Below are 27007 nucleotides of genomic sequence, written 5' to 3' on the forward strand. Positions count from 1 at the left end.
CCACCACTTGTTCTCGTTAGTACGTGGGAGCATAACCATGCCCACCTGGTAGGTATGACCGCTGTCATTGTACAACAGTGAGGTTGTACCCAACTTGTTGTAACAGAAATCACATGGTCTGTAAGATCTAAAATACTTAATCTCTGGCCCTTTACAGAAAAAGTTTACTAACCCTGGTCTACATTGTAACGAAGACTAGAAGGAATGTAAGACGGATGTACTCTATCTATACACCTCGGAAGCAGTGCTTTCAGAGAAATACTAGTGGCACGTCATGTGGTATATTTTTCAAGTGCTCTGCCAAAGAGGAAACCCATCTGTAAAGAAGTGATTAACAAGAGCAAGCTTTTAAAATAACCTTCACATGTCATTGTCCTATAAACCAACAAATAACATCACATTATTTATATAATGTCTTTATGTTTCCATTCTATTTATCAATAGTTTTGTTGATACTAACAAAGACCAAGATGAGGAAGCCAGTCATGGGGATAACTGGAACATGACGATTCCAGGCAGAGGGAAGCAGTCGGAACTGAGATCTCGATGTAGAAGCTGGACCAGGAATAGCCAGGAGAAATAATTGGAAGTAAGACTTCTTTCTTTAGCCATGGCTAGTTCTGACGTGAAACCGAAACCAGTAAGTTGTGCCAAAAAATGGTCAGAAGACATAGGAAATCTGTACAGATTTCAGCAAGCAGGCTCTTGGGATGAAATTGAATACAAACAGGTGAAACAAGTTTCTATGGTAGATCAGTTGGCCAGAGACAGGATACGTGAAGAAACTCCAAAGAAGGGACAATACTTTCTATTACTACAACAAACAGAGGGAGTGTGATGACAAGGAAGTCCACAAAGTGAAAATGTATGCGTACTAACCTTTGTTCTTTGTGTTACTTGTCATTATTTCTTAAGAATTCATGGCTTTGTTCTATATCATGTAAATGTCATTTTATAAAATGATTCAAAATGCAGACTTCAATGGAATGTTTTGAAACACAAAAGCCATGAAACCTGGTATCAATCATCCTGTTCTGTTCTAAAAGAGAACTGCAAAAGCATGAAAGTTGAAAAAAAACAGTCTTGTTAAAATCGTTCACTACAGATTTATAAATTCAGTGTAAGAGAGGATAAGTAATGGAGAGACCAAGTAATATATTTCTTTATTTTATTTTATTTTATTTTATTTATTTTGATAGAGAGAGCAGGAACACAAGCAGGGGGAGTGGGAGAGGGAGAAGCAGGTTTCCTGCTGAGCAGGGAGCGCGATGCAGGGATCGATCCCAGGACCCTGGGATCATGACCTGAGCCGAAGGCAGGCACTCAACCAACTGAGCCACCCAGGCATTCCTACCAAGTAATATATTTCAATGAACTGGAAAATCCATATGGAAATAGAGTTCAGTCAGGCAGTCAACAAGTATTAATTTAGCATTAAGCCTGCGTTGGAGCCAGTGCTAGCTGCTGGGACCTGTGGGGATAGACATATACCGCTTCCTGCTTTCTTGGTACTTTGAATTTGATGTTCCCTTTTGGAGAAGACCTGCCGGACAGCATGTAAGTATCTTCGTGTGAAGAAAGGAAGACCCTGGGATGCCTGGGTGGCTCAGCTGGTTAAGCGTCTACCTTCAGCTCATGTCATGACCCAGGGTCCTGGGATAGAGCCCCACATCGAGCTCCTTGTTCAGTGGGGAGCCTGCTTCTCCCTCTGCCCCCTCCACTGTTTGTTCTCTCTCTCAAGTGAATAAATAAAATCTTAAAAAAAAAAAAGGCAGACCCTCTTCTTTATAATACTGTATCTCCATCTGTAGTAAATATATTTAAAAAAAAATTTTTTTTTTTTTAGGGCTGTCTGCCAAAACCATGTGATAGAAATATTCAACTCTACTCTGTGATGTGAATGGCTCCTGGGTGCGGCACCCTTTTGCAGTAGAGAAACTTGCTCAATTATATGTGGAAGCGCCAGTTTTCCAAAGGGGAAACCGATGAAAATACTATAAAGAAGGGATAGGACTGAACCGAAGATCGTGAAGACTGTTTCAGTAGTTCTCCGTTTTAACTAAGTCAGTGATCCCTGAGTCTTGGTTCTATAGGATCCTGAGTATCCACAAGTATTTCATACGGCTCTCTAAAACTTTCAGTATAAAATTTAAGCAAGCTACACATACTGTTCTTGAAAGAGTGGACAAAGGGGAGAGTGGGCAAAATCAAATGATCAGTTACAGGATTGACCTAGTGACCAAAAAGTTTTGGTGGTCTCAGGAAGGTGCAGAAGTTGGGGCAGTGTTGGGGAGTTGTGCTGGTGTGTTTCTATTTTCAACAAATTGAGTTTAGTTATTTCCCTATTTTCTTTCTTTCTTTTTAAGATTTTATTTATTTATTTGACAGAGATCACAAGCAGGTGGAGAGGCAGGCAGAGAGAGGGGGAAGCAGACTCCCTGCTGAGCAGAGAGCCCCTTGCGGGGTGGGATCCCAGGACTCTTGGGATCATGACCTGAGTGGAAGGCAGAGGCTTTAACCCACTGAGCCACCCAGGCACCCCTATTTACCTGTTTTCTTTTTTAAAGAAACTCAGATTTGAAGTGCAAGGTTTTATATCACACCGTGGTATACAATTAGAATACCTTGATGCAGAAGTCCCAAACGAGGCCATTAGAAAGAGTTTATAAAACACAGGTAATTCTAGGGGAGCTGGGAGCAAAGAGTGCATGGAGTAGGTCAAGGAGCTCCTTGGTTCTTTTTTCCTTTGGCTCAGGACAAAGATGAAAACACCTGAATTAAGAGAGCTTGGTTCTGATTTAGCAGAATCAGGACCGAGAAGAGCAAAGGAAGCGAGAGAGAACTAAAGAGAGAATGTCGGGGAAAGAGAAAACAATGTAAACGAAAGTCTGTTCCTTTTTATTTTCCCACATCTGGTTCTCAAGTGTCATTTCCTTTTTTTCTTTCTTAACTTACTTAATTCTTTCCTTCCTTCCTTCCTTTTCTCTTTCTCCTTCCTTCTGTCCTTCCTTCCTTCCAAGATTTTATTTACTTATTTGTCAGAGACAGAGAGAGCACAAGCAGGGGGAGGGGCAGGCAGAGGGAGAAGCAGGTGCTCCACTGAGCAAGGAGCTCTACGCTAAACTTGATCCCCTGGGATCCTGACCTGAGCTGAAGGCAGATGCTTAACTGACTGAGCCACCCAGGCGTCCCTCAGGTATCATTTTCTTTTATTATCTTCCTCTTGTGACCTAGATGCTACACCAATGAACAATTCAAAGTCTTCCTTTCCTTTACTTTCCTAAGCACCCTCAACTAGAATCAACACAGATCATTTCAGTGGGAAGTTGGGCAACAGTAATAAGGAAAGCTTGCCTTCTTAACATGGGGCTGAAAGTTACCAATTTATCTCCTACTGTTAATTAGTTTTGCTTTATGGAAACTTTTTCTATCTATTCTTTCTTTTAATTTTCAATTTTTTTATTAACATATGATGAATTTATTATTTGTTTCAGGGGTATTTCTATGGATTCTTGAGCAATGATGTTAGCATCATTCATATTACCATCACTTTATATGTTTTTGAAATCCCAGACCAAAGCTAAGAGGAATCGATGAAAAGTTGTCATACTCAGAATGTAATGAGAAGGTAGAATTTACCACACTGGTCTTTTCTCTTCTGCAACTCTACTATGAAGTTTATTATAATTATGAAACTTATTATTACTATGAAGTTTATTATCCCATTTTGTAAACTACTATGTAATTGTTTTTTTTTAAAGATTATTTATTTGAGAAATTTATGTTATTTATTTATTAGAGAAAACAAGAGAGCACAAGCAGGCAGAGCAGCAGAGGGAGAGAGAGAAGTAGGCTCCCCACTGAGCAGGGAGCCCGATGTGGGGCTCCATCCCAGGACCCTGGATCATGACCTGAGCCGAAGGCAGTCGCTTAACCAACTGAGCCACCCGGATGCCCCAAGATTTTATTTTTAAGTAATCCCTACACCCAACCGGGGCTTGAACTCCCAACCCTGAGATCAAGAGTCGCATGCTTTACTGACTTGAGGCATCCAGGCATCCATGTGATTGGGTTTTTTAAATCAATAATTATTTATCTCAAATACTTTGTTGAGTCAAACAGTATTTCTCATTCCATAGGGGATACCCAAATAATTTCTATTTCCTTTCAAATGTTAAAGAAATTTAAGGAATTAAGTACTGGAAGTGGACACTAAAGTAAGTTATTTAACCATATTTTACATGGGACTGCAAAACTTACTCAATAAATAAACATTGCCTTCTCATTCCAGTTGACCTTGATAAAAATATGGCTAACCCATCATCTTTATTGTATATTAGGGGGATGAATTTCTACACTGTTGAAACCATAAATAGGGAGAGAGGCCAAAGACCGCAAGAGGGAAAATATTTTGGTTAAACCTTGTGCTTGGTGAGCCACTTTCTCTCATAAAATTTACAAATTAAGGGACATATTTTTATACACAGTCACAGTCGCCATGGATAGCGGTAACCAAATATGTTTTTTATTTGAGAAATGTTTTTCTGTTACTTGCTAATCTTAGGAAACAAACACATATTCACTAACCATAATCGAACTTAAAAAAATTTTTCTCACAGGCAATAGTTTCCTGTAGTAACTCTTATTTCCCTGTTTGTTTGTTTTTAAGATTTTATTCATTTATTTGACAGAGAGAGATCACAAGTAGGCAGAGAGGCAGGTGGAGAAAGAGAGAGAGAAGCAGGCTCCCTGCTGAGTAGAGAGCCTGATTTGGGGCTTGATTCCAGAACCCTAGGATCATGACCTGAGCCGAAGGCAGGGGCTTAACCCACTGAGCCACCCAGGTGCCCCTCTTATTTCCCTGTTTATTGCAGATTTTGTAAAACCGTGTAAGAAATCAACTTTTCTCTTTTGCTAATGCCCAGGTGGGAAATTCCTACTGCTTAACCACAATTGTGAGTTTGAATCAAACCGCAGTAGAAATTGCTCTGGAAGGAACAGAGTGTCTAATTGAGGTTGTGGAGAAATATATAAATGTGGAAGCAGAGTGAGGATAAGAAAGTTCATATCATCCTTACAATGGTGGTTCTTGAGGTAACTTTAGGTGGCTTAAGAACAAAGTATTAAATAATGTCGAATTGTATAAGATTGTCCCTTTTCAGTTCTTTTTCACTCCTTCCATTAACATTGAGGAGAAAGTTGACATATAGTGCCACAGTGTTTGTGTCCTCTTAACCCTTGTTACATTTTTTTATTAATTGATGAGAGAGGGCCTCAGACAGAATATAGAATAAATCAGCAAATCTACAATATATTTTTTTTTATTATATCTGTTGGGTGCAAGTGAAAGTGATATTCCATTAATTCGGTAAGGTAATATTTCTTTTAAAAATAAATTTGTTATGGGGCGCCTGGGTGGTTGAGTGGGTTAAAGCTTTGGACTTCGGCTCAGGTCATGATCCCAGGGTCCTGGGATCGAGCCCCACATCGGGCTATCTGCTCAGCAGGGAGCCTGCTTCCTCCTCTCTCTCTCTCTCTGCCTGCCTCTCTGCCTACTTGTAGTCTCTGCCTGTCAAATAAATAAATAAATAATCTTAAAAATAAATAAATAAATAGATTTGTTAGATTAAAAAGTAATGATGTAAATAAAAATATTAAATAATAAAGTTGATGCACAAATATGACAAATACTGTGACGTGACTGGTCAGAATATTCTTTAGAGTTCTCTTAATAGTGATTAAATCATCTTCACCCAGACTTCTTCCAAATTCTTTTTCATCTTTCCTTCTTCCTCTCTCCTCCTTTGATTTTTTTTCCCTACCATTTATCATTCAACAGCGTATTGAGCCAGGATGTAAAGCGTGTGATATTGTGCTGGTTACTGTGAACACAGAAATACAGAGATTAATACCTCCTCATCTTCACTTTCAACCGGATCCATCTCACTGCAGACACAGTTATGCAAACAATGATTATACAGGGAGAAATCTGATGTGCATGCAAGGTATAGTGTAGCCCAGAGGAGGGAAAGCCACGCGGGAAGCAAAGAAGGGTATCGGGTTTCGACCTTGGGAATCAATCCTATGAAATACAGTCCAAGTTCATAAATATATCCTAGATTTATTCAGCAAACTTCTGTGGAGCCTGACATTGTGTTAGATACTGGAGATTTGGACATGAAAAACACACAGTTGGATGCTTCAAGAAGCTTTTGATTAAAAGGGGAGGCAGACAAGGAAAGCAGTGCTTACACAGATCTATATACCTTATCTAAAACCTTTCAAGGCAGATGTGTTTCACAATGCTGAATTTTTAGAATGTTCATATGGTGCACATACAATATACCGCATAACACCCATAAAAGAGTCTGGGGTAGTACCTCACAATTAAAACCTGCGACTATTCATACTAAACAGAATGAAGACTATAAGTTGGGTATAGGTGGTTGATTTTTGTCGTGCTTAAGATTTCTGAATTCAGAAAAGTGTAGGCCTTTCTTCAAAATAATTACAGTCACACTGCAGGGTGTTTTAGAAGAATAAAGAGAGGGTGATGAACATTTAAAATATTTTTATTTTATTTTATTTTGTTTTTTAAGATAATCTCTATGCCCAATGTGGAACTCAAACACATGACTCCAACCAAGATCAAGAGTCATAGGCTCTACCAATTTAGCCAGCTAGGCCACCCTGAACCACATTTTAATTGAAAAGATGTCAGAGAAGGCTTCCTTAAAGTTTTATTTTCTGAATGGAGTCTTGCTGGATGAATAGGAGTTCATTCCACAGAGACAATGGAGGCGACAAAGGACTGGAGGATTGGGTAGGGGTTCTCTAGACAGTAGGGACAGCCTGTAGGAAGACAATGGACTTGGTGTTTGGGGGTGGGGAACTGCAAATAGTTCAGGCTGGCCGGCTGTACGGTGTGCCTGCGACAGAGATGGAGAAGGGCGTGCGGATGGAGATGCTGAGGGAGAACAGCTGAGATCAGGGGGAGGCAGCTGTAACCGTTACCCTGAAGCATAAAGAAAGCTCATGCAAGATTTTAACAGTGTGTAGTCATGTGAGGATATTTGAAGTTTTAGAAAAATCATGATATTGGGTGACAGAGATGACGCACTACACAAAATTCAGGCGACTGTAGTTACCTAGTGAGGGATGATGAGAAAAATGCAAGTTGGCTTGGTTTGGCACGGAGTAATTGCTCAAGAACTTGTAGCAGGTGGGAGGGTAAAGGTAGGGATGTGGTGGGCATGGATAAGAGGAGATGATTTAGAGTGATTATAAGGAATTAGGACTCAGTATCTGATTGGACTGGGAGGGAGGAGGTGTAGAGCCTTCTCCCCTCCAGGACATCTTAGCCTTCTGTCCTGGCTTCCAGGTCTGTGTTGCTTGGCATTCCCTTTTGGACATGACGAAGTATGAGTTTGGGGCTCAAGGAAATAACCTTAGTTGGACTTGAGAGTTTTTATGTGAGAGCTGAAGCCTTCATGTGGCTGAGATCATAGACAGTGCCTGGTATGAAAAGTAAGGAAGACTGAAGTACTAGAAAATACTTAAGGGGAAGGAAAGGAAACTCTGGACCATGCTAAGTGCCCTAGAAAGATCAGCCAAGATAATGTCTGGAAAGCTCCACAAGGGCCATGGCCAAAAGGATGTCAACTTTGATTTGAAAAGAGCAGCTTCAGTAAGTGAGGAGGGGCAGAGAGTAACTCTGAAGGAGTGTGCAAGGGACCACTGTCCTCTTAAGACTGTGAAAGGAGGGGCAGAGAGAAGAAGGCCAAAATTAGAGGCAGTCATGCGCGGTATGGAAAGTTTTTGTTTTAATTTTAGTTTTTAAAGGTAGGAAAGTGCTGCCAGACTTCCAGTCACTTCTTGTAGTTAGCTTTTTCACGGGTGTTGCAGCCTGCCTCTGGAGGAGAAGTATGTTTTACCTGAACACAAGTGCTTCTCGGAAGCAGGCGGCCTGATAAGCAGACTGGACTGGAATAGCTCTATAGGAAAGCACGACTTTCTGGGCTCATCTCCCAGGTACTGCTTCTTGTGCTAACTTCCAGCCGGGTTTTTGTATCTTCCTTCTTTGTCTACCTGGTTGGCTGCTTGCCACTTGTTTAAGATGGCTCTTATGGCTGTGCGTGCCAGGGAGCTGGCTAGTAAAATACCCATGTGTGTGCAGGATTGACCCAAGCGAAGCTCTTCCCAAGCCGCCCCCACCCCGTTCTGGTAGACTGAACTGTGTGCCTGATTGGGCTCAACTAATTCCCGAGTGGCCGAGGAGATAAAGCACTAAGCTGTGTACAGTAAAGATACAAGAAGACAGAGCATTTGCCGCCATGGACATTATAATCCAAGACATGGGAGTGTTTTGTAAATAATGATAACAGTGGCTCTTAAATTTTTAGAGTATCTCTGTGAAATCTTGAATTTGATATAAAATTTCGGGGGATGTGTGGACATGCTAAATTCTGAAGAGGTTTTTATTTTTTATTTTATTTTATTTTTAAAGATTTTATTTATTTATTTGACAGACAGAGATCACAAGTAGGCAGAGAGTGAGAGGAGGAAGCAGGCTCCCCACTGAGCAGAGCAGCAGAGGGAGAGAGAGAAGCAGGCTCCCTATTGAGCAGGGAGCCTGATGTAGGGCTCCATCCCAGGACCCTGGGATCATGACATGAGCCAAAGGCAGAGGCTTAACCCACTGAGCCACTGAGGCACCCCTGAAGTGGTTTTTAAAAGTCAAGTTAGGAATGCTCAAACTTTGGAGTCTTTGGTGCTCTATTAGTTTGTGACCAAAATAACGTTTCTAAGATTCAATTTCCAGATCCTACTGCCCGTTTTGCAAAGATTTTGGGAGGACTAAATGTGGTAATATGAATAAGATGCTTAGCACAGAGCCCAACACAGAGCTGGTGCCAATAAATACTATCTCAGCTTTCTGTGTGCTATGGAGGAAGTGAGCTAGGTGTTAAATCAGAGGTAGAGCTCACACACTGCTTTCTGGTGAAGGACTTACTCCTGTGTGTAGCTGTCACTAGCTGATGAAAACACTGCTGTGCATTTCAGTGATTCCTCACGTACCTCTGGAATTTTGCTTTATCTCAGTCCCATCTGAATTATTACTTTATGTATTTTTAAAAAACTTACATACACTTGCTTAAAAAGGAAACTGTGGGTCTCTACCTTAAACAGAAAACCACTTTCACTTGCCCTAAATAGAAAGTAACAATAAACAATGAAACTAAACAATGAAAATTTAACAATGCTATAAATTCTGGTTAGATACCAGTGCTTACTTAGGGCTTTGAGCGTGGGACCCGCTCTTTGATAAACAGAGAATTTAGGGTCAGAATACTTTCTCCTTGTAGTAGTCAGAAGAACTGAAAGAGAATTGAAAAGGGAATAACTTTCTAGCCAATGTGATCCGCAGTCCTTTAGTGCCCTGGCCCTGTTGATGCGCAGACTGAACGCATCTCCCCTGACACCAAGGAGGGGCTCTCCTTTCGCAAGACATTAGTGAGGGATGGTAGTTGCCTTGCTTCACACCCAGATCCGAACAAGAAGTGTTGTGAGGGGAGCATCTGGAATCGAACTATCCCTCAGCCTGGTCCAGGACAGAAGCTTCGAAAGCCTTGCCCTTTACGCTCCTAGAAACAAGGACACTCAGAGGTCCTGTCCCCTATTTCCTTGCTAGATCAGGCTCAGTGCCTACCTCACATCCCGGACGACTCTGGAGTTTTATTTTTTAACTGGACACATAGCTGAGGCAATCTGCGTGCTGCTGGCATCTCGGTGGGGAGGAAGGGAGGCTATGGACTTTGTTTAGAAGCTATCTGCTTGGCAAACACTGCTTCTATATGGGTTGTATGCTATAGATTAATAATAATAAGGCAAAAGCAACATTGCTCAATGATTTTATTCCCTTGCACTTGAATAGTTCAATTAATCAAATAATCAGAGAATATTACTCTTATTTTGTTCTCATCATGAAGGTGGCTAAGGGAACTCTATTCAGCAGCCCGCGGGAACAAGGACGTGCCCTCCCGCCCTTCCTAGAGCTACCTCTGCTTCCCTCCTGCCCAGGTAAGACCTCCGCCCCCCCCCCCCCCAGCCCTCCGCCCCCGCTCTCTCGCCCGCCGCTGCGCAGACCCCCGAGCGCCCGCCGACTGGGCATGCTCGCCGGGCGGGCTTCCCGCGGGGAGCCGGCCGGCCCCTCCGCCGCGTCTCCACCTGGGCCGAGGCCCGCCCCCCGCGCACCGGCCCCGGGCGGGCACCTGGCGGGCGCTGCGGACACAGCAGGGGGAGGAGACAGCCGCGGGGCGGGCGCCGCGGGACTGTGCTTGGCGTTGCTGAGCCGCCGCCGAACTTTTCCCGCAGAAGTCCCACAGTGGGGGGCAGGAGGCTCGGGGCGGGGAGGGGACAGTGGAGTTCCTGGAAGGAGCGGCCGGCGCAGCTCGACAACATGGCCTCCTCCACCTCCTCCTCTCTGGCGGGCGCCGAGAGCACCCCTTCTGCGCAGGTGAGCGCCGCCCCGCCCCCCTACCTGTGGCTTCCCTCGCGGCGGGGGCGGGCGGGCAGCCGGGGGCTGGGGGGGTGGGGGTCCCGGGAGCCGTGCGGCGCAGGGGGCTGCCCGGACGTCTGCCTTCCTGGGGGTGCCGGGTGGCGCCGGCAAGGCGAGCGGTGGGGGACCCGATGGCTGCGGGTCGCGGGGGTCCGGCTGCGCGGGACCGGAGTTGCGGCCCGGGGCAGAGGCGTGAGCTGGTGTTCTGCCCCAGCGCGCGAGCATCCCGAAGAAGGAGCAAAGAGGGCCCAAGGATCTGGGGCTTCTGCTTCGAAACATTTGTCTCTAAGAAACGCGCGGCCCCGGGCTCGGGACGCCCTCACCTTTTCGTGCTTCCCGTCTTTGGGCTTCTGTGTTCTTGGCTCGCGCCGCCAACTCCGTGCCAGGCTGAACCCTTCCTAAGGACACGACCGAAGTAGGCTGCAGGTTTGGCGGGGAGGAAATCACCTGGTGCTGAAAGTTACCTTCAGAATAAGGGTGGGGGGAGGGGGGTGAGTCGAGATACTTGATTTAATCGGGTCAGAATGCAAAATATACGTAAAGATTGGGGCATAGGTAAAAGGCAACCAGTAGGGATATAGTGGCTGTACCTGGGGAGTGGCTTGTGGTGTTTTTACCTCTTGCCCTCTTTGAGAGCCAGGAGTGCAAGGGAAACACACACGAAGTAAAAACCGGGTGCGTGATGTGCGAAACCACAGTTTCAAGATAAGTCTCTTCCACACCACACCCTGGAGCAGATGGCCACCTTTACGCCCAGAGGCGTTCAGCGGCAGTTTTGCGGCTGCCACTGGGTGTAGAATGGAGGATAATTGGTTAAAATACTTGATTAGGTTTGCACGTTCATAGAATGTCTACGGAAGGGGCTTCAAGAAATAGCAAGTTGTCCTTGGGGAGGGTCCTGGAGTGAGGACGGGTGGAAGGGAGACTTACTTTCCCGTTCTTCTTGGGACTTTTTAAATTTTTGTTTTTATCTTAAAGATTTTATTTATTTATTTGACAGAGAGCCAGCACAAGTAGGGGGGTGGGGAGCAGCAGGCAGAGGGAGAGGGAGAAGCAGAACCCTGATGTGGGACTGGATTCCATGACCCTGGGATCATAACCTGAGCTGAAGACAGACTGAGCCACCTAGGCAGCCCCCCCCCCCCCCCCCCCCCCCCCCGGCCTTTTAAAAAAATCATAAGCTTGCATGATCTATTTTTGGAAAATAAGGAAACAACTTTAAAAAAATCAGGTATGTTGGAGTAGCCTTGAAAGCAATGATCTACTTGGTTTCAAGTTAGGTAGAATTGTGCTTGAAACATACAAATCTTTAAGCCTTTATGTCTTGAGTTGTCAAAATCCTCAGGGAGTCAAGGAGAAGTCCTCAGAAGAAGACTCTTCAGTTTTGCTTGGCAAAGTGAATTGGTGGTTTTTATCACTACCTTGATTCTGAATTTTCATTTTGCTTGTTTTAGAATAAATGTGGCCTGTCTAATTTTGGAAGAGACCACTTTCTTTTCTATTTTTTTTTTTTTTTAAGATTTTATTTATTTATTTGAGAGAGACCCAGTGAGAGAGGGAACACAAGCAGGGGAAGTGGGAGAGGGAGAAGCAGGCAGGCTTTCAGCCCAGCAAGGAGCCTGATGCAGGCCTTGATCCCACTGGGATCATGACCTGAGCTGAAGGGAGACACTAACAACTGAGCCACCCAGGTGGCCCAAGAGACCACTTTCTATTAAAAGCATGGCTGGGAGTCACCCTAGGTTTATAACCCAAGTTTATTCAAGGAGGGTACACTACTGTAGGTAGGCTATTATAGTAGGAAAACTGGAGGGAGGCAGTCTCAGAGTTGACATGGATTGCTGCCTTAGCAGTTCTGGCTTCCTTGTAATCTGCTGACCTGGGCTCAGTTGGATGCATCTTTAAGGAAGCAGATTTTCAATATTGAAAGTGAATGTAAAATGAAAATCACAGCTCTGAAACAAAAACTAAAATAAAACGATCTATTGAGTATCTTCAACACATCTACTAATATCTCCAGGACTGATTTCTTAGTTCTCAAATCAGTGGAGGATAAGTAAGTGAGCTGTGAATCTGGGCTGTGGTTAAAGAATGTTTATTTATGGCAAACCATTTATGATGGTTCTCAGTGTTCTTTTTGTTAAAGCATAAATAAATATCTGTTTCATAACCTGCACAGCTATGTGTTAGGCTCCATAGTAGAGAATGTGGCTCAATGTCCTTCAGACAATATAAAGACCAGTGGTGTGTTTTGGAATCCAAGGAAACACTGTGGATTCTGAATTTGTTTGCATTTTTGTGGTGGTGGTTACATTAGGACTGTGGTTTTCCTTTATTCAATATTTCAAAAAAAATTTATTTCCCTTTTACAGTGTTAATGGAGCAAGTGAGTCTGCCTAATTCTAGAATAATATTTTGGTAATTGAAAAGAATATAATTGTTCTGGACTCTCAGTGGTTGTTTGTAGGATGATTTCCAATTATTATTTGTTTCAAAGTTACCCATTTTTTTATGCATAAAATGTTTGTATATTTTTGTAGAATATGTTACCGTAATTATAGGATATCGACATAATTCCAATTGGAGGTCATGTGAAATTCTAGTCTATGTAAGTGGCGTTTTTACATTTTCGAATAAACCAAATACTTGAAATTGATTAGATCAGTTAACTAATACTTTTATACAAGAACGTTTATGAGTTAACAAATTCTAATTGAAATGTGTAACCTTGCTGCAATGTCTCCAAACTTACCAAAGTTTACCCTTCTGAGAAGATCAAGGTTACTAATGATCTAATCAGATCTGAAGTAACCTTTCCCTGTATGTATTGACTGGACTGTTGATCACCTAACTCTACTCTTAGATCTCACAATGTGAAGGCCCATAAGATGTTGGGTTAGTGCTGGAACAATAAAAGTACCTGGAATAGGGCCATTTAATTTTGATTTTTCATCCATCCTTTGTTAACAATTTAATTTGTGAAAACAGCTTAAATTTTAACATTACCTTCTGTGATATAATTTTTTAAAAGATTTTATTATTTATTTGAGAGACAGCGAGTGAGAGGGAGAATGAGCGGGGGTAGGGAGAGGAAGAAGCAGACTCCAGCTGAGCAGGGAGCCTAATGCTGGGCTCAATTCTAGGACCCTGAGATCATGACCTTAACCGAAGGCAGGTGCTTAACTGACTGAAGTACCCAGGTGCCCCTCCATGATATAATTTTTAAGGTTAATTAGGTATTATCTACTTTCTTCGAGACATTTTAAAATCTTTATTTTTATTTTTATTTTTTTTTAAAGATTTTATTTATTTATTTGACAGAGAGAGAGAGAGAAAGATCACAAGCAGGCAGAGAGGCATGTAGAGAGAGGGAGAAGCAGGCTCCCTAATGAGCAGAGAGCCCGATGTGGGACTCAGATCCCAGGACCCTGAGATCATGACCTGAGCCGAAGACAGAGGCTTAACCCACTGAGCCATCCAGGCACCCCCAAATCTGTATTTTTTAATATAAATTTTAATTATTATTTTTATGTATTAGATGTATTTTTTAAGTACTAGAAGCCTTACTGTGGTTTGTTATAACTTTCAAGAACTTTCAAGTTCTGTCAAAGGTAAGTGCAGGCTTTGAGTATTTGTTCTGACCAGACCCTAAATGGTTATGGTAACATCTTCAAAATCTTTAGTCATGGTTGAAGTGCTCCTGGACACTTGTCTCAGAGTGTGTGAAAAGGCAAACTATATCTTGAATATAAACTTATATTCAAAAGGACAATGATTTGTCCAGGAACCAATCAGGTTCCTGTTTGACTGGAATGAGATCAATGACACTAAGATTGAGTCAATTCTTTGACATTTTATGGAAATCACTCCTGAATTTCCTCTCTTGGGAAGGTCCTGTGTGGAATAATTAGCAAGTATCTTATGTTAGGCTTGCAGAAAGCAGTCACAGGAAAGTTACATGATTTCAGATCTGAGTAGATGGTATTATTATTATTATTATTTTTTAATAAACTGTCTTTAGTACTTTGTAATGTATTAGAGGACGGGAGATGAAGTGCACTAATATTTGGACTTGGAGTTTTAAGATGAGAGAAATCATTTGGTATTTCATCAGATGATGCTTAGTTATTGTCATTTTCAGAAATTACCAAGGAATGGGGAATATTGAAAAATTGCACCTAACATTGATTTTGCTTTCTGGGTAGGACATGAATATTTGGATGTGCCTTTGTAGAGGAAAGCTGCAGAATGGAAGTTAATTTAAATGCCATTGTGGCATAAAGAACTGCATGTTGCCAAATTGGAAAGGATGCTACCAAAGTGTTTTCAAGATAATGCGGTCATTCATTAGTAGGTATTTTGTCCCTCTAGCGTGGAACTGCATTTCTGTTCTGTGCAGCTCCTCTGGGTAACGTTAAGGCTTGATGCCAAGAGTCTGCCATACAAGTGTGGGGCTACTGTCTTCCCCCTTGTTCATGAAATGACACTTTCTGTGGAGCCTGGCCAAAAGTTCTGTGAGTGCAGCTTTGCTCGTGAGCTTCGAACACAGGGCTTGGCATGCAGTTGGCGTTCAATTAATGCTTGCTGAATATATGATCAAATGAATGATGAAAATGAAAAGGATTTGGCATTCAAATTTAGGAGCAGCTTTAACCGTTTGAACAGTACTTTTGAGCTCCTATCCAGAAAAGGCACCACAGTCTTGGTTTTTACTCTCAAGAAGTTCATAATCCAAGTTACCTATCGTTTACATAGTATAAGACTCACACAGAGCCGGTAGCAGTTTCCCATGCCTAGATTTTCACTTAATCATGTGCCTCAATTTAGTTTGGGCTTTAGTGTATAAACAAGAAGAGAAAATGTAGACAAAAGCACCTAAGAATTTTAGGAGAGGTGCATCAGGAACGTAGAGACTTCTTATACTTCCTTGTTTCTCCACTGAAGAATGCCTCAGGATGGAAACACGTGAAAAGGCACAGAAAACTGTCTGGAAAGGTGCTCTAATTTATTTTTGTTAATGGCTGCCTAATATTCACAGTGTGGGGAAACCATAATTTATTTCCTGTTTTCCCTATTAATAAACATTTACCTTGCTTCCAGTGTTTTGAGCTCTATAGCCAATGCTGCAAATAAATATCCTTATACATAAAAAAGTTCATAATCCGGGCATCTGGGTGGCTCAGTCAGTTAAGTGTCTGACTCTTGATCTGAGCTCAGGTCTTGATCTCAGGACTGTGAGTTCAAGCCCCTGGTGGGGCTCCATGTTGGGGAAGGAGCCTACTTGAAAAAAAGTTCATAGTCTAGTGGGACAGAGAAGATATATCCATCTTTAATAATAACCGCCATGATTTCTTGTGCCTCTCATAATGGAACTGTCTACTTCCAAATGAACCATAGGGTAGAAATTATTACGTCACCCCATTTTATACACAAAGAAACTGAGCTCTCATGGCTTTTCAGGAAGGCTATGTATGTTGTAGTTGGGTAAGGGCTGCAACTGGATTGGAACCCCTGTCTGCTCCAGCAGTGAGCAGGCCATGATGATGATGAAATCAGGAGGCCATGACTGAAGTCCCCACTCTGGTCCCCATACTCTTGTTGTAACCGCAGAATATTACCACCTCTTGGGCTTTGCTTTCTCTCCTGGAAAGAGAGAGTGGGAATATAAACAGTTTCTAAGGTTCATTCCAGATCAATTAGCCTATGATTAAAAAAAAAAAAAATTGAGCTCTGGGAGAGAGGTATAGATAATTAGTAGTCAAGTGATACATTTCTTTACTTCACAGAGCATTTCCCCCCTCACATTTTGGCATTCCTGACGTTAAAATAGTTCTTCAAATGTTAGGGAGAGGGCTCAGAGCTTCCAGGGTCTCTTTGGGTGCCATTCTTGCCACAGCTCTATGTGTTCACCAATCTGGAACCTTTCTCTTTTTGGTTTGAAAGGAGGCCTCATTATTACACAGGCATGATTGATTAAGTCATTCGAGGGTGGTTAAGTGATTCTGCTTCCAGTACCTTTCTCCTCCCTGGAGGCTGGGGAGGGGTCTGGCGTGTGGGGGGTGGGGTGGAGCATTCCAACCCTCTAATCCCACAGTTGACTCCACTGCCTGCCCATCCCCAGCTTTAGGAGCTTTCTGCGAGTCACCTCATTAACATAACAAGACACCTTTCCTTCTCTTATCACTTAGGAAATTCTAAGAGTTTTTAGGAGCTTCACACCAGAAACAGGGTCAAAGACCAAGTATATGTTACTTACAATAGCACCGAGTACTTCCATCAGGGCTGGTTTAAAGCTGCTAGTTGGGGGGTACCTGGGTGGCTCAGTGGGTTAAGCCTCTGCCCTCCGCTCAGGTCTTGGTCTCAGGGTCTTGGGATCGAGCCCCGAGCTGGGCTCTCTGCTCAGCAGGGAGCCTGCTTCCCTTCCTCTCTCTCTCCCTGCCTGCCTCTCTGCCTAGTTGTGGTCTCTGTCTGTCAGATAAATAAATAAAATCTTAAAAAAAAAAAAAAAGCTGCTAGTGGGAAGTGAACATGGAGGTGGGAAGACGTGTGTTGAAGCTAGTATTGGCTGGTTGCAGCCCACCATTTACATGCAGTGAAGTGTACTGCATTTTTTGGGTTGAATCAATGGTTTGTTTATCTGTAATGTATTTGGCCCAGGCACACATACGGACACATGGGTGAATGAGAACTAGTTTTTATTCTCTAGGGTGTCATAGAATTTGTAAGTAAATAAAGGGCTCTTGTACTGAGGTTGGTTGATCAGCTCTCTGTTTCCCACTGAGAACAAAGTAATTACCAAGTGGATCCTCAGATATCTGAGTTAGAAGAGAGAACTGAGGTCTGTAACTGGATTATTAGATGTTAGAATGGTGAAACAGGATTTTGAAGACTTTGTGTCTTTGGAAGTCAAGTTCAGCCCAATAGATTTTTCTTCCTCTTGTGTATGTGTTGGTGTACATGCATGTTTATTTATTGCATTTATTGAGATATAATTTGAGATCTAAAATTCACTATATTTAAGTGTACAGTGAAGTGTCCAACTTTCCCATTTAGTGTCTAACTTTCCCAGTTAGACTCACTCCCATCCTCCAGGCAAATGCTGCTCTGATTTCCTTCACCGTGGATTCATTTTGTTTTCTTTCGTACCTGGTCTCTTTCCCTTAGTGGAATGGTTTTTGATATCCTTGCTGTTGTGGCTATTAGTAGATTATTCCTTTTTTATTGCTGAGTAGTATTGCATTGAATAGAATGTACCACAAATTGTTCATCTGTTCATCAGATGTTTGCATTGTTTTCAGCTTTTGGCTAGTACGCATAAAGGTGCTGTAAACATTTTTGTATGTATCTCTTTGTTGACACATGTATATCTCCCTCCACCCTTTTTGTATATGTGTGAATGAGGTTAAATACCTAAGAATAAGACTGTAGAGTCAAAAGGTGGTATATAATTGACTGAACAAGAAACCACTCGTGTCTTACTTCACATCCTAGGGAAGGATGGATCTCAGATCAGAAGGGGAGAGAAGGGGAGAGTACACAGAAACTGTTTGTTTGACGTGTTTAATACAAGAATTTTTGAAAATATGATTTTAACTAGGTGCATACTGAGAAAAAAATTGATGTGAAGTAAAACTTTATAAGCTCATAAAAGAAAGCATAGTTACAAAGAGAAAACCATAAGTTTAATAACTTCATTGAGATATAATTTATATACATAAAATTCACTCACTAAATGTATACAATTCAATAACTTTTAATATGTTTACAGAGTCAGAAAATCATTGCCACGATCCAATTTTAGAACACTTCTATTACCCTCCAAGAAGTGCTCACTTATGGTAAAAAAAAACCAACAATACAACATGGTTTTGGAGTTAAAAAAGACCTGTGTTTTAGTCTCAGTTTTACTTACTAGCAATTGCATGACCTTGGTAAGCCAAATTTCAGTTTCTACACCTTTGAAAGAGATGGAGATACCTCTTTTGCAATGTTTTTAATAAGGATTATAAGTAGTGCCCACAGCACACTTTATTAAAATTTATTTAATAATTATTAAAATAAATATAAATAAATAAAATTAAATTATTAAATTAAATTTAATAATTTTAAAATAAATGGTAGTGTTTATTGTTGAACTGTGTCTGCATGTTTATAATTTTGTATTTGTAATTTCTGTGGTATTTTGTTCATATCCTTATAACAGCTTTAGTAGTCTACTCTCTACTAAGAATATTTTTGAACATATTTTTAGGAGGAGGAAATAAGGTGGAGAGGAAAAAGGATGTTGGAGTAACATGCTGAGGTTTTCTGGCTCTTCCATTTAATTGCTCTTTTGGGCAAATCACTTAACTGTGTCCGTTTCCTTATATGAAGAGCTAGAGCAGTAACATCTACCTGGCAGGATTATTCTCAGTTGTTGGGGGAATATACGTGAGATATTGATACAGTAGGTGCTCAATAAGTAGGAAGTGTTATCCTGTGATATCAGAAGCTACCGTCTTTGAAGTATTCCTATCTAGAGGTAAAAATTTATGTACAGAAATCTATGCCTTAAAGATGGAAAATTTGCTCATGTATGACATGCATATTTGCTGTATAAATTTTTGTATTTTAGTACTAGTGGAGTGCTAGGTACATAGTCCTTAGTAAAATGTTGAATCAAATGAATGCATAGATGAATAAATAAAGACGAAAAAGCATTTTCTGCATACTGTTTTAGTCTCCCTGAATATTTAGGTATCTAGGAGAAAGCTTCATTTCCCAAGCTTCAAGTTTTTTTTACTTATCACCTCCTATTTGGCAGGATGGGGAAGGGCATTGGGGAGCACGCTAATTAGAAATAGTCATAAAAACAAAAATCACAACAGTAATTGCTGACATTGTAAACTGCTGTTTATCTTTTTAAAGGACTTTCATGTTCTTTCTTTAAATTTGTTTCTCAACAACCAGGGTAGGCAGTGGGAATAAATAGTGTCATTTTAGGGAAAAGAAAGGGAAGGTTCGGAGGAGGACTTGCTCCTAGTAGCAGAGCAAATGAGGGGAGGGGGCAATAGATAGGGAAGCCTTGCATGTTGCTGGTGGCAGCTGAGACTGGGGCAGCTGTTTGGGAAAGCATCTGGCATTTCTTAGCCAATTAGCTGCTTACTCTCAACCATTTCATTACTACAGGTGGGCACTGGCATGTGTCCGGTAGGTCCCCCAGAGAACACGACTCAGGTTTTTCGTTGGGTGACTGGTGGTGGTGGGAAATGGGAGGTAACTGGGAGACCGCTGGGAAAGGGAGAGGGAGAGCCCTGGATGCACAGCATGGGGTTGTCTGCAGCCATTAGAGCCAACAGATTAGATAAAAGCAACCTGAAAGGATTCTAAGAAGAGTGCTTGGTGAAAAATGCAAGAGTGAGAGGTATATTGTTCATATGAATTAAATATTCATAAGCATTGCACAGTACACATCTTGCAAGAACACTTACATAAAATGCTTATTAAGTGCATTAGAATGACTGCCTGTAGGACCCAGCTCATGGGGTTAGGCTATGGAGAGAAAAAGGAACCGATCTAAATTAAGAGAAATGATAATGTGCTATGAACTGTTAAGGGTGGCTCACTCGACCTGCTGTATGGTGAAGTTAAAAACAGAAGAAAACAGTATTTGATAGAATTTGAATACCTTTTCTGTGATCTCTGTCTGTTACCACTAGGCTTGGCCAGAGAGGCCCTGCTGTCATGCTACTGGATGCCGATGGGTATTCCAAATGAAATAAAATTTGGATTGGTTTCTGAAGTTTCAAGTAAAGTTTCTCACAGAGAGCAATTTTTTTTTCTGTAATAAAATTTATAATGTGGTACACTTGGTATAATTTAAAAATTAAGTTCTTTTTAAATTTTGTATTTTGGATAGTAGAGACTGATGTATCATATGGTACAGTTTTTACAAAATTAGAATATTATCTACTAAATGTTTAATTCTAAAATGATAAGCTGGCCTTCTCATTCTTTATGGATTATCTACCTGTTTGTTTTTTCCAAAGGATTGACATGTGATTTATTTTTTATTTTTTATAGACATATCTCCTATTGTCATATTTGTCTTCCAGGTTAAATTTGAAGTATGGTAGATCTCTTTTCTGGTGGGGTGGGATGGCTTAATATAGTGCAGATTTATTCCATTGCAGTTCTGGAGTTCAGAAGCCCAAAATGAGTTGGTAAGCTTTCATTCCTTCTGGAGGCTCCAGGGTGGAATCCTTTTCTTTACTTTCTCCGGCTTCTAGAGCCCATCTGAGGCTCTTGGCTGTGTATCATGTTGACCTCTGCTTTGATCATCATTTTGAATAGGTTGCTTTTTAGTTTACCTCCCCTCTCTATTCACTATTGGTGATATTTCTGAAAGAGAGTTATATAAAATGGCTAGTCTTATGTCTTGCACATGTCGTAGGGTTTTCTAACAACTATCCTTACTATTTAAAGAAGTCATTATTGTTTCAAATTCAGCTCAAAATGATCAGCCTTTCAAAGTGTTGATCTATCACTACTGTGAAGGTGTTGCTGGTATTCAGTAGGCAAACTCTGCTAAGACAAGAAGGACACCCAATTATTTTAATGATAGGTATAGAAGCTGGAGAGAAATTGATTACATCCTTGGTGCTCCCAGTGTCCATATGTTTGTGAGTGGTGTGCAGACGAGAGTTTCAGGTTTACCAGGAATATGCAGAGGAAGGCCTAGTTCTTGTGTAAGAGTTTTGTCTACAGTACCGTGTAATAAAATGTTGACAACCAAGAATTGATTTTAATGCTGTTTTGTCTTTCTCAGCAACTTAAATAAAAGAGTAAGAAAGGGGAAGCATTGGTAATCAGTAGGAGGGAAACAAGCTCAGTGACAGGATACGTGAAAATGAGATTTGTAAGTGTGATTTTGAGCTGTCTTGCAATTTAGTTTTGTCATCTACAAAATGGGGTTAATGATAACGCCTACTTTATCCACCTTGGAGTTGTAAGGATCAAATTATATGATTAGGTAATTTATTTAATTCAAATTGCTTAGTGCTATGTGAACATATATATATATTTTTTCCCTAACCTATTAGCTTTTTTCAATGTGTTGCTTTTCATTATGATAGCTTGCCATTGAACAAACTTAGCATCCTGGCAAATATGATAACTTATAGCAAATAATATCTCAGTGATGGTTTGGTACTTTAAAGATGATCTCTTAAGAAATTTGAGATTTTTAGCATCTCTGAGATGTTGGCAACATTTTTTTCTTTTTTCTTTTTTTTAAGATTTTATTTATTTATTTGACAGAGAAAGACTCAGCGAGAGAGGGAACACAAGCAGGGGGAGTGGGAGAGGGAGCAGGCTTCCCGTGAGCAGGGAGCATGTTGCCGGGCTCCATCCCAGGACCCCAGGATCATGACCTGAGCCAAAGACAGCCACTTAAGGACTGAGCTACCCAATCGCCCCGATTTTGGCAATTTTTAATTAAAGCATTAGGTGTGACTGGAAGCTGCTATTTTAGTTTGCTGGTCCCACAGAACAGGTATATACAGAATAATTAAAATCTTGGCACTCCATGCTGCATTTTACAAATTTTGGTTAGATTGCAAAGCTGGTACTGAGTATGAAATGCCATGGCTTCGATTGGTGTGGAGATCTACTGAAGTCTCGTTGAGTCCCTCAGTATGTGGTACTTACCAGCCTGAAATTCTCCAGGTGTTTGAAGAGTCAGTGTAATGAATTGCCCTCTATGTTGGGAAATTTGGTTTTAGTCTATTATTCAGTGTAGATGTGCTTGGTCAGATCACGTCACTTCTACAGAATGTCCTCTTAACTGGTAAGATTTTTCTTGCTTAAACAGTCTCCATGTTCTGAAATCCAGACTGTGGTGAGGCTCTCCATCAAAATTAGTACATACTGGAGGTGCCTGGGTGGCTCATTGGGTTAAAGCCTCTGCCTTTGGCTCAGGTCGTGATTCTAGGGTCCTGGGGGATCGAGCTCCGCATGGGGCTCTCTGCTTGGCAGGGAGCCTGCTTCCTCCTCTCTCTCTGCCTGCTTCTCTGCCTACTTGTGATCTCTCTCTCTGTGTCAAATAAATAAATAAAATCTTAAAAAAAAATTAGTCCATGCTGTTTTGCAGAACCTCCTAGCGCCTAATTCTAAGCTGTAGGTTTGCCCAGACACTGATGAAGACTCTGGAGGGCTGAGTAAATGCCTAATGTACAGGGATTCCTGAAGAAGCCTTTTATTTGTTTGTAATCGTTGCTTAAGTTAGAAATCTGAGTCATTAATGAGACCTTTCTCCCCTTCTCATGTAATGAGGTACAAACACTCTCAGTTCTGCCCCACACATATGCACCCCCTTTTTAAAAGTGATTTTTTTAAACAAAGATTTTATTTATTTATTTGACAGAGAGACAGACAGTGAGAGAGGGAACACAAGCACGGGGAGTGGGAGAGGGAGAAGCAGGCCTCCCACAGGGCAGGAAGCCTGATGTGGGGATCAATCCCAGGATCCTGGGACCATGACCTGAGCTGAAGGCAGACACTTAACGACGGAGCCACCCAGGTGCCTCTAAAAGTGATTTTTAAAAATAGATAGAATTAGCTGATGATAAAATAAAGCTAATAAACTTTCTTTCTTGCTTATGAGAGGTAGCAGCTGAAATCTGTGATGTTGGCTCATGTCATGAGATCAAGTCCCACACCTGATTTTCTCTCTCTGCAGCTTCTGGGGACTGTGTCCATAGGCGTTCACAGTGGTCTGGCGTTTGACATTCCGCAGCAGGCTGTCCTATAATATAGCTTCTAATAAAAATAGGCTGTCTTGAGCCCCTGGTAATAGGATCATTTACCTTTATACCAAAGAGGTTGGGAAAACACCAAAATCTGCATGTGGTGTGTGTCTAGACCTACTTTGAAGAGGAGTTTGTGCTGGGAGAACTCAAGTCCTTATGAGGTTGTCTGAAAACGAGAAAACACCTCAGCAGGACCTACGGTGGTTCCTTGTGTGTTCTTGACAGGATCAAGTGTGCTTTTCTTACTGAGGAGCAGAAAATTGTTGTGAAAATGTTGAAGGCACATCCACAGAGTCAGGAAGCTAAATAAAAAAATGAAGCTTTTTTGAGTAATAAAAAATAAGCAAAAGGCAAAAAAAAAAAAAGATTCTTTCTGCTTCTCTTCTCTCTCTCTCTCCCGACCCTTAAAAAAAAAAAAAAAAAAGAAAAGAAAAGAAAAGCAGCTGGCCAATAGACATATGAAAAAATGTTAAATTCACAAGCCTTAAGAGATTAGAAGGACTACTTCCTGTTTGATTGCACTTTACCTACTAGATGGGCCAAAAAAAGTCCTCTTTAGGGTGTTGAGGATATGGGCCCTTCTGAGTGCTGCTGATTTGAGTGTCTGTTGTACAGCTTTTTGTGGGGAGGATGAGAGGAGTTTAGGTATACTATTTATCTGCTAAAATAAAACATGCTTAGGGCACCAGGTGGCTCACATAAGGTCAAGCGTCTGCCTTCAGCTCAGCTCAGGTCAGAACCCCAGGGTGCTGGGATGGAGCCCTGCATAGGGCTCCCTGCTCCTCGGGGAGCCTGCTTCTCCCTCTGCCTCTGTGTGCTTATGCTTTCTCTCTGTCTCTCATGAATAAATAAGATATTTTAAAAAAATAAATAAAACGTGCTTACCCTTTGGTTTAGCAACCCAATTTAGGAACTTCCGCTATGGAAGCTAAAACCTCAAAAACCTCAAAAATCAACAACAAAGTATGTGAGGTCATATATACAGGGATATTTATTCCAATTATATTTGTCAAGCAACAATACTGGAAACAAACAAATTTTAAACCCTAATGGGACGCGTTGCACGGATTATGGTTCCTCTATTATATGGGATATGATTAAGGTAATTTAACATTAAGTTAGAGCTATACATAATAAACTGGAAGGATGTGCATTATTTCTTAAGAGTGTAGCATGATCCAAGTTTGAAAACAGAAAGAAGAAGGACAGTCATAATATTTGAGCATAGGTCATTGGTTAATTTGGTTACCTCAGGGATGGAATTTTCAGGGAAGGGGAATTATTAAATTTTCTTTTCATGTGGTATGTTAAAATGAGGATATACTTTATAATAATAAAAAAACATCCAATAAAGCAAAACCAAAATCAAGTAAAGAAAAATTTAAGGTAGAGGAGAAGCAGAAACCCTTGTTCTCTTGGACTTCTTTTCCTTGCGTACATTTTTACACTACCATTTATTGTACATTTGATCTTAGGAGTGTTCCTTCTTCACAGTCACAGAACTTAATTCTCTAAAAGCCATTGGTATCTGTGCTTGTGGAAATTTTCTCAGTGCTAATTAAGATTTATGGTTCCTTTGCACAGGCCTGTGGTTTAGAAATTATATTTCGAACTGAGCTGGAGCTATAAAGAATTTTTGTTTGGATGTTGGTATCATAATCATGTTTTTAGAGGGTGGAATTAAGAATGCTAATTTTCTTCTTTCATGCCCCAAATTAGAGTAGTCCTATCTTCTTCATCCTTTTTACTTCCAGGTAAGTTGATTTCTTGTCTTATTGGGTCCTTCTATTTTTAATTCCTGCTTTGCTTTTGATTAAAGTTGAAGTTTCTTTAACTTTTTTCTTTAATTATAAGGACAAATGTTATTCATTCCTGAAAAATCAGAAACACAGTCAAATAAATACCAAACAAACCCAACTCCTTGCCTCCAAAGCAAAAAATCATGCAAATCCTACTCATTTGATATCAATGTCTCAATCCATTGATAACTTCCTTTCAGACTGTTCATTGAGAGTATTTTCTGTAGAGTAATTATGGAGATCAGACTGCGTTGTAAAGAATAGTTATGCTATTTGAAAGTGGGTTTTTAGATGATATATTGGGCATGGTTATGGAATAACACTGGAGAGGCTGACGAAAGTGAAAGATTTCCTTACCTCCACGGTCCTCTGGGGCACAGCAGAACATACAGGGGCTTGGAGAACACAAGCCAGAGACAGGAGAGGATTTCATTAGTGCGTTTGAATATCACTAGTTTACAGTCAGGAGAGGACAAGTAGGGGAATTTGTGCCTGGTTGTCTGGGTCAGGTCTTCATGGTCTGTTTGTGGAGATGTTGATGCAACAGGTAAATAAAAAATTTTAAAACATTTGCAGTGCACAGGCAAATCTGAATATCCATCCCTAGAATTTGTCGGTTTACATCTTCATTTTATCTGGAAAATGGGCATAATAATTAGCACCATAGGGTTGCTGGTAGCACTGCGTTGTAAACGTCAGTGCTTGGTTCACAGTAAGTTCCTTTTATTCTGTGTTTAAAGGTTTCATATGTAATACTGTTTTTATTGAGCAGGTAATATCTATATTTAACGTGTATGTTCAATGTCAGTCATGATGTTCTGAATCTTTTTTTATAACAACGGCACCCTGGAGTCGAAGTACCCGGCTGCTCCCTGATGTAGGTGGCACTAGGGGGCTGTGGGCACCCTTGGCCCTTCTTCATTGCCCTAAAGACTGAGAGATGAATAACTGCTTACTTATGACCCATGTTGGGCTTATCATATGTTATCAGAAGTAGAACATACACAAACAATGTGGACATTTTTATGTCCCCTTTATTTTTTGAGTACAGCCAAATCTGCCTTCAGATGACAGGTCGTACCAATTGACATCCCACCAAAGTGTGCGGGAGTGCCTATGTCCTGAGCTTCCTAGAGCACAGCGTTATTTTTTCTTCACCTTTATGAACATGATTGGTGAAAAGCGGCCCCACATTGTTTTACTTTGTGGTTATACATTTTTGATCAATGTAAAAGTAAAATATGGAGTACTAGCTTTCAGAAAAGATTGTGCTCCTCAGGGGTAAGTGTGGAGGCACTAATACCCGGCAGCCTTGTAAGTCACTGGCTGGGCGAGAAGAAGTTGCTCTCTGCTCTTTATTTACACTTGTCCTAGCAGCCCATTACATTGCTGTGCTTTGTGTTTCTGGTGACAGTTGTGTGATCTGTTATTACATTGAGACTCCATGTGGGAATCTCCTTCTGAAAAATTTTTCCTTTTAATACTGCTGAGTGTGAAATTGCAAGAGAATATAGAGGACTACTCATGACTTGAGTGGAACGTTGAGACTTATTTTCCTGGCTGGAGATCCAAAGAATTGTCCTTACTATGTTTGACATTTTCTTTCTTAGCAATATTTAATCATATAGTTTACTTTGGCAACACAGAGTTTGTTTCTCCAAATGCTTGCTTTATTTTTGAGAAGCTGTACTTAGGTTACATTGATCACTTTTTTCACACCTCTTTTTTTTCCCCCCCCCCCTTAGTTTTCCTGGAGGGATGGCAAGGAAATTAGTAAAAATGTGAATTCAATACTTAGAATGACATTTTCTAGCTTTCTTGGATTTTGGTATTAAAATCCAATTTTTGTTGGGTATGGTATT

The 27007-nt window shown here is 41.0% G+C and overlaps 1 protein-coding gene and 2 pseudogenes across 1 annotated transcript in view; all 3 read left to right on the forward strand.

Moving 5' to 3' along the window:
* Positions 1-610: 610 nt before the first annotated feature.
* LOC101673899 lies at positions 611-878 on the forward strand (annotated as a pseudogene).
* A 9270-nt stretch (positions 879-10148) lies between these two features.
* ANK3 (ankyrin 3) overlaps positions 10149-27007 on the forward strand; it is a 671415-nt gene continuing 654556 nt past the window's right edge. Inside the window, exon 1 of the mRNA XM_045069902.1 lies at positions 10149-10516. Within this exon, the coding sequence (XP_044925837.1) occupies positions 10460-10516 (57 nt within the window). The 5' untranslated portion in view covers positions 10149-10459. The remainder of the gene's footprint in view (positions 10517-27007) is intronic.
* Positions 19739-24095, forward strand: LOC101684857 (annotated as a pseudogene).

Source organism: Mustela putorius, unplaced genomic scaffold (assembly GCF_011764305.1).
Source record: "Mustela putorius furo isolate JIRA1106 unplaced genomic scaffold, ASM1176430v1.1 tig00003949_pilon_pilon_pilon, whole genome shotgun sequence".
NCBI classification, from domain to species: Eukaryota; Metazoa; Chordata; class Mammalia; order Carnivora; family Mustelidae; genus Mustela; species Mustela putorius.